Consider the following 8,287-nt stretch of genomic DNA (forward strand, 5'->3'; position numbering starts at 1 on the left):
TTAGGTTATGGGTTCTAGGCTCTTCGCTGCTACCATTGTGGGCGTAAGTGTCCTTGGCAAGACACTTAACGACAATTGCTCTAACCCAGTGGCCACTAATGGGTTGTCCAAATTATCAGCCATACATAAAAAAATAATCCAAAAAAATAATCACCCACAAAGTAACATACATGGTAACTCGTAAGCTGGCACGAGGTGTTAAACCAGTGTGATAACGACAGTCGTTTTCCGGCCACGCGAGGATAAAGTAAGTTACATTCACATTATCCATCACAAACAGGAAGGTGCCTATTCATTAGATATCGGCTCTCTTGTTGTACAAATCAATACCAGAGTCTGTATATAAGCATGTTTATAATTGGATTGTTTTTAAAACCATTTCAGCGAAAGTTTATTAGAAAAATTACTGCACTTGCGTGACGTTAATGAAAAAAAACGATATTATTAAAATGGGGATGACACGGTGGTAAAACAGAAAGTGAAATCCCTTTTCTTATGACAAAACAGCTGATTTAAATATGTCAGTGATAACTCATGCGTAACGATGGCTACGCGATACCGGATACAAAATTTATAGTGACGAAGTCCAATATATCATGTGTAGTTCAACGTGGGCTTGTACAGCTACTTAGCTTTGACTAGGTACCAATAGACATCATGAGATAATGTTAACGTACCTTATCATTTTTCGGTGCTGCTAGTAAAGATTGCTTCCTTAACATATTGGCTTATTTGTAATGATCAGATAATTAGAAAAATAATGTAATTGTTTGTGTTTAGTGAAAAAATCCTCTTTGGTATATGTTCTGTTAATATAATGATATACAAGCATAGAAACTTGTTAGTTCTAAATTGATATATACTTTATATTCTGTTTAGGTACTATAATAGGCAGTGGCGCACCCAGAAGGAAATAAAGGGGGGGGATAATTTCGCGGACTTGTAATGCAGCCTTGTAATGTACCGTCATTTAATGGAGGGCGAGTTCGCGGCCGTGTAACTTAGCGTCGTTTAACGGGGGACGAGTTCGCGGCCGTGTGACGTAGCGTCGTTTAACGGGGGACGAGTTCGCGGCCGTGTAACGTAGCGTCGTTTAACGGGGGACGAGTTCGCGGCCGTGTAACGTAGCGTCGTTTAACGGGGGACGAGTTCGCGGCCGTGTAACGTAGCGTCGTTTAACGGGGGACGAGTTCGCGGCCGTGTAACGTAGCGACGTTTAACGAGGGATGAGTTCGCTGCCGTGTAACGCAGCGTCGTTTAACGGGGGACGAGTTCGCGGCCGTGTAACGTAGCATCGTTTAACGGGGGACGAGTTCGCGGCCGTGTAACTTAGCGTCGTTTAACGGGGGACGAGTTCGCGGCCGTGTAACGTAGCGTCGTTTAACGGGGGACGAGTTCGCGGCCGTGTAACGTAGCGTCGTTTAACGAGGGACGAGTTCGCGGCCGTGTAACGTAGCGTCGTTTAACGGGGGACGAGTTCGCGGCCGTGTAACTTAGCGTCGTTTAACGGGGGACGAGTTCGCGGCCGTGTAACGTAGCGTCGTTTAACGGGGGACGAGTTCGCGGCCGTGTGACGTAGCGTCGTTTAACGGGGGACGAGTTCGCGGCCGTGTAACGTAGCGACGTTTAACGGGGGACGAGTTGGCGGCCGTGTAATGTAGCGTCGTTTAACGGGGGACGAGTTCGCGGCCGTGTAACGTAGCATCGTTTAACGGGGGACGAGTTCGCGGCCATGTAACGTAGCGTCGTTTAACGAGGGACGAGTGCGCTGCCGTGTAACGTAGCGTCGTCGAACGCACACACACTCCCCGTATACACGTCAGGGGGACGAGTGCACGAGCCGGTGCGTTTGCATCAACAATTCTCGAATTTTACACTGCGACGCTTGTTACGATTTATTGATATCAAAAAGGGGGGGGACTAGTCCCCCTAATCCCCCCCCCTGGGTGCGCCACTGATAATAGGTCTACTGTAAATATGTATTGAGTTGGTGGCATATGATTAGTGACTAAAATACAAAGAAGAAAAAATGAAGTATATGTGTTTCTTTTTGTTATTGGTTTGCATAAATGAGGTGACAGGATATGCCAAACTTGGTGAAACTGTCAATTGTGCAAACGAAGATTGCTCCGGTGAGTTGTGTTTAAAGATAATTTTCTGTTAATACAATAATAGCAAGCCAAAATTTCTGCAAGAATGGTCCAAGATCGAAAAATATCTTCACATGGTACCTTTTAAAATCTTGTTGTTAAACATGTTTTCGTTATTTACCTTAGCTGTGATTGTTCTAAACATATCATAATACGCAAACTCCTATTTTTTTTTTTTGCAGAAACAATATCTGAAGGAAAGGCAAAACTTGTCTATCGCCCGAAAGATGAAAAATTCTTGCAAATGAAGAAAGGAGATGTTGTTTTGGTTCAGGGGAAGAAAGCTGGTGATCAAACGGAACTCTGGGTTGGTCAGGTATGATAATATTGCTCTAAAATTTCAATGGAAGTGATTTGGTTTCTAATTTTTTGTGCATGATGCAAGTTCTAATTATTTGTTTTGCATGAGCTTTTATTTGGTATGGCCTATTTACTTTATTTAATTTACTGAAGTCTCTCATATGTAAAGTTTTTTAATTTTAAATAAATGTGGTAAGAAATTTTATAGCCTGTTTTAATTATAAAAAGAATCTGTCAAGTTAGGTTGTTGTTCCTAATTTTAGCATGATCTTAATTTTAGGTTATGGGGAGTGAAAGAATTGGCTTTTTTCCTCGTGCGTTTGTCAAAGAATTTTTGATTATCCATAAAAAACCTTCTGTTGTGGTTAAAATTCAGGTGACTGTGGAAATTTGTCATAGTAACCATGCACTAACAATCACTCACATTGATCTTAACTTTTGCATTTGCTGCATTCTTGTTGTTGGTACTTAACAGAAGATACTAATTTAACTTTTTTATGTTTTACAATCTATAATTTATTTTGTAATAATGGTAATATTCACTGGTGCAAATAGGGGGGAAAACGCTATAATGCATGAGATTTAGCATATGAAAAAGTGGCACTCAACTATGACCCTTACTATATATAAACTTTAATAGGTTTAAACTAGAAACGGTCAAGGTTTAACTCCTTAGGAACGAGTAATGCAAATATGCATTTTGAAACAGGTGTTCACAAAAATGTTCATCATTTTTTTTATAGTTGGTAAAAGTTCTTACAGTTAGTTTTATTTGAAAGAGGAAGGAATTATCTACCAATATAACGTTTGAAAATGGCATCATAGCATTTAAAAGTTTGTACCAAACTTGATTTGAAAACCGTAAAGTATTTTTTTAGAAGATGGTTTATATTCTGGCCAAAAATCAAAGTTTTAATGTCATTCTAACCAATAAGCGATTTTATTTGATCTCTTTGTTGCTCTGGGGCTTCCATGTCTAAGTTACCGGTTAAAAATGTGGTAAAAACGGCTATGTCAGCTGTTTTTGCAAGTTTTTTAGGTATTATGAAACAATTTTTACATAAAATATGTTTTTTGTGTGTATTATCTAACGTCATTTTGCTTCTACATGTTGTTTCTACCTTTACATTCCTAATAAAATGTTTTTGGCAAGTTTTGTTAGGATTTTAGCGAAAATTAACTTTCAAAAAATGATGTCATCAGGTTATAAGTGACGTAATTGATCCCTTTGACGTTACCAATTTAAACAATCATTTTAGTTCGGTAGTAAACAAACTATGAATCAACTTTGCAATAGATACCTTATGTGTTTTTGTACCCAAAAACCCAAATTACACATAAAAACAAGATTTCTGATGACGTCATTTAAAATTTGATGACGTCATCAAAAAAATCAAAATATAATCTTGTAGCAATTTTTCCAAAGAACAAAAGTTCAATTGGTCATTTTTCGCCAGTACAAACACCTGTGTCGCTAGAGAGCAATATGTGACAGTCGGTCTAATATGGAAAATTTGTTAAAATATATCTCGTCCCCAAAGGGTTAAAGACTTTTATCTATGGGAAATCCAATGTATTATCAGTTGGCCCATTTTTTTACTCTGCTGTTTTTTGTACAAGGCTTTAGATCACATTTGATTGAGCATTTCTATTCTTTAACAAATTTTTAGTTTTTGTTTGTATGCCCTTCTAGGTTAATATGGGGCTATATGTTGCCGTTGCGCATCTATTAATATTGAAGTTTTAAGTACATTTTCCAAATTATTGATAGAGCAGGGAAGGTTTACAATATAAATATAACTTAGCACATTTTAATCATTACTTCTTTTTATTTGGAACCAGTTAACATATTGATTCCTAATTTTGATAAAGAATCATAATAATGATCCACCAGTTTGCATTGTCATGTGTTTGTACCTGAATTTGCTTATAAACTCTTTATGCACATTCAATAGAAACAAAAACGTATATATATATGAATAAAAAATGTATGTAGTATATATAATATATATACTACATTTTTACCTGTAGTTTAACCAGAACATTCATAGGTAAATTCAATTAGCTTGTTTATGAATAAAGTCTAGGAATGGAGGAATTTCTCACCTTAGTTATATTTACTAATATTACCTAAAAGTTGTTTATTGTATCCAGATTTTAGTGATAGGAATTGATACTCATAAATATTTTCAATACTAGTAACTAATACTTCTTCTTATAATCATTTAACTAAGGCTATTTTAACATCCTAGAAAATTGATGATATCACCAATAAATGAGATGTATGTTGTAAAATAACACCATACCGCATTCATTGCTGCATATTTATTCCTAATTATTTAGAACACTTTTACTTTAAGTTTAAGCTATTTTAATTATGTGTTTGCACTTACTATTTCCTGTATTTACAGAATTTATTCAAGAAGGCAAATAAACAATCAAGTGTGTTTCACCAAGACCAGGTAGTGAGTATAAACATATTGGAAAGCCTAATTGTTGAGCCAGCAGCAGACCATTCCAGTTATGTGTGTGGGGAAGGGTAGTCAAATCAAAAAATATATCAACCAGTTTTTTACATTTTGTCTTTGTAAAAAATATATCAACCAGTTTTTTTACCTTTACATTTTGTCTTGGTAAATTGATTGTTTTTGAAAGAAAATGTTTCAATGGAAAAGGAGAGTTCAATTTATTCGTTCCCCTGCATGTCGTCTACTGTTTTGCACTGTGGATATTTTGTAACAATTTATATTTGCAAATAAATCTAGTTTAAAGTCGTTTTATTTCACAGAATATTGTAATTGAGAAAAGTAATTCCGAAGTTACAAAAACCGAAAAAACAAATGTTGCTGAAGAATCTGTTGATAAGAATCCAGATATTTCTTCAAATAATGTTGATGCTGAAAAAGAGGAACATAAAAAAGATGAATCTATTTATAAAGAGAAGCTTGAAATACTGGGTGATCAAAAAGTCAATGCTGACACAGATTCAACTAAATTAAACAAGGATGGTAAGAGAGAATTGTTGCAAAAAAATATATATCTATATTTTAAAACATTTTAAAACATGATATTTGTTTTTACTAGATGCTAAAGAAATTAATAAAGAGCAAGAAAACAACATAAACGAAGATATATCAATAAATTTAATGACTGATGAAGAAAAGAATATTGCTTTTAATTTTGATGAAAGAAAAGCAGTGCCCAATAATAGCAATCCTGGTTCTTTAATTAATGATGGTAATGAATCCAACAGCGAGAACTTTAAAACTGAAAATAAAATAAATGAACTGTTAGAACAAGAAGAACATGAGACAAATGTTGGTGATGGTTTAACATCTGTCGCACTTGATAATGATGGTGAAGCAGTACAAGATGATTTTGTACCTGGTGTAGACGTAAAAAGTAATTTTAAGGAAGCAGAAACTGTTTTAAAATATGAAAAAGGAAAAACAATTTCTAACCTGATAAGTCCTGATAAAATAACAAACTTAGATAATAAAGAAATCAACCAGAAAAAAGAAGATTCTTCCAAAAATGAGTTGAAAAGTTTAAATGGGGATAGACCTGAAGAGGATTTTCAGAAGGAGTCTCTTGGCAAAGCATTAGAAGAATCATCTTCAAAAAGTGAAATGAGTGTTGAATTGCAATCCGTTAAAGAAAATGGCCATGATAATGATGAAATAGAAAAAGAAGAGAATGATCAAGGTAACAATAATTTGGGTGAACGTGTTGTTAATAATTTGCATGCCAGGAATGAATCGCACTTAATTTTTGGACTTGCTAAGCATGAGAATAATTTCAATGTGGTGAATAGTAAAGGCAAATCATATTGGTCTGACCATTACTTGTTAAGTTGGTACGTTCCCACAGAACACCAAACCCATGAAAACAATGATTTTGTTAATGCAAAAACACCACTTCTTCAAACTAAAGAAAGCATTGATGGGGATTATGCAGAAACTTTACGGGGTCAAACTAAAGATAACACCAACAATGATGTAGCAGAAGCACCAGAACACCAACCTGAAGATAGTGCTGGTAGTGATAATACAGAAACTCCAGAACACCACTTGAAGATAGTGCTGGTGGTGATAATGGAGAAACACCAGAACACCAACCCGAAAATGGGGCTGGTGGTGATAATGCAGATACACCAGAACACCAACCTAAAGATGGTGCTGGTGGTGATAATGCAGAAACACCAGAACACCAACCTGAAGATAATGCTGGTGGTGATGAAGCAGAAACACCAGAACACCAACCTGAAGATAGTGCTGGTGGTGATAATGCAGAAATACCAGAACACCAACCTGAAGATGGTGCTGGTGGTGATAATGCAGAAACACCAGAACACCAACCTGAAGATAGTGCTGGTGGTGATAATGCAGATAAACCAGAACACCAACCTGAAAATGGTGCTGGTGGTGATGAAGCAGAAAAACCAGAACACCAACCTGAAGATAGTGCTGGTGTTGATAAAGCAGAAACACCAGAACACCAACCTGAAGATAGTGCTGGTGGTGATAATGCAGAAACACCAGAACACCAACCTGAAGATGGTGCTGGTGGTGATAATGCAGAAACACCAGAACACCAACCTGAAGATGGTGCTGGTGAAGATAATGCAGAAACACCAGAACACCAACCTGAAGATAGTGCTGTTGGTGATAATGCAGAAACACCAGAACACCAACCTGAAGATAGTGCTGGTGGTGATAATGCAGAAACACCAGAACACGAACCTGAAGATAGTGCTGGTGGTGATAATGCAGAAATACAAGAACACCAACCTGAAGATGGTGCTGGTGGTGATGAAGCAGAAACACCAGAACACCAACCTGAAGATAGTGCTGGTGGTGATAATGCAGATAAACCAGAACACCAACCTGAAAATAGTGCTGGTGGTGATGAATGCAGAAACACCAGAACACCAACCTGAAGATAGTGCTGGTGTTGATAATACAGAAACACCAGAACACCAACCTGAAAATAGTGCTGGTGGTGATAATGCAGAAATACCAGAACACCAACCTGAAGATGGTGCTGGTGGTGATAATGCAGAAACACCAGAACACCAACCTGAAGATAGTGCTGGTGGTGATAAAGCAGAAACACCAGAACACCAACCTGAAGATAGTGCTGGTGGTGATAATGCAGAAACACCAGAACACCAACCTGAAGATAGTGCTGGTGTTGATAATGCAGAAACACCAGAACACCAGCCTGAAGATAATGCTGGTGGTGATGAAGCAGAAACACCAGAACACCAACCTGAAGATAGTGCTGGTGGTGATAATGCAGAAACACCAGAACACCAACCTGAAGATGGTGCTGGTGATGATAATGCAGAAACACCAGAACACCAACCTGAAGATAATGCTGGTGGTGATAAAGCAGAAACACCAGAACACCAACCTGAAAATAATGCTGCTGGTGATGAAGCAGAAATACTAGAACACCAACCTGAAGATAGTGCTGGTGGTGATAATGCAGAAACACCAGAACACCAACCTAAAGATGGTGCTGGTGATGATAATGCAGAAACACCAGAACACCAACCTGAAGATAATGCTGGTGGTGATAAAGCAGAAACACCAGAACACCAACCTGAAGATAGTGCTGGTGGTGATAATACAGAAACACGAGAACACCAACCTGAAGATAGTGCTGGTGGTGAAAATGCAGAAACACCAGAACACCAACCTAAAGATGGTGCTGGTGATGATAATGAAGAAACACCAGAACACCAACCTGAAGATAATGCTGGTGGTGATAAAGCAGAAACACCAGAACACCAACCTGAAGATAGTGCTGGTGGTGATAAGCAGAAACACGAG

General features: G+C 37.5%; 1 protein-coding gene and 1 long non-coding RNA gene across 9 annotated transcripts in view; one reads left to right on the forward strand and one right to left on the reverse strand.

Annotated features, from left to right (window-relative positions):
- Positions 1-868: 868 nt before the first annotated feature.
- Positions 869-8,287, forward strand: part of LOC100180095 (transport and Golgi organization protein 1 homolog) — a 22,382-nt gene continuing 14,963 nt past the window's right edge. The window contains exons 1-7 of one of the 8 annotated variants that reach the window (XM_026833841.1): positions 869-891; positions 1,965-2,132; positions 2,333-2,466; positions 2,731-2,826; positions 4,862-4,915; positions 5,239-5,458; positions 5,535-6,155. In XM_026833841.1, coding sequence (XP_026689642.1) covers positions 2,030-2,132; positions 2,333-2,466; positions 2,731-2,826; positions 4,862-4,915; positions 5,239-5,458; positions 5,535-6,155 — 1,228 coding nt within the window. In that variant the 5' untranslated portion in view covers positions 869-891; positions 1,965-2,029. Of the gene's footprint in view, positions 892-1,871; positions 2,133-2,332; positions 2,467-2,730; positions 2,827-4,861; positions 4,916-5,238; positions 5,459-5,534; positions 8,268-8,287 lie in introns of those variants that run through there. The other 7 variants (XM_026833846.1, XM_026833847.1, XM_026833848.1 and 4 more) reach the window with 7 other exon arrangements.
- Positions 7,392-8,287, reverse strand: part of LOC113474130 — a 1,008-nt gene continuing 112 nt past the window's right edge. The window contains exons 2-3 of the long non-coding RNA XR_003395792.1: positions 7,722-7,817; positions 7,392-7,433 (exon numbers count right to left, since the gene is read on the reverse strand). This is a non-coding gene — a long non-coding RNA (uncharacterized LOC113474130). The remainder of the gene's footprint in view (positions 7,434-7,721; positions 7,818-8,287) is intronic.

This window comes from Ciona intestinalis, chromosome 3, assembly GCF_000224145.3.
Source record: "Ciona intestinalis chromosome 3, KH, whole genome shotgun sequence".
In the NCBI taxonomy this organism is placed as follows: Eukaryota; Metazoa; Chordata; class Ascidiacea; order Phlebobranchia; family Cionidae; genus Ciona; species Ciona intestinalis.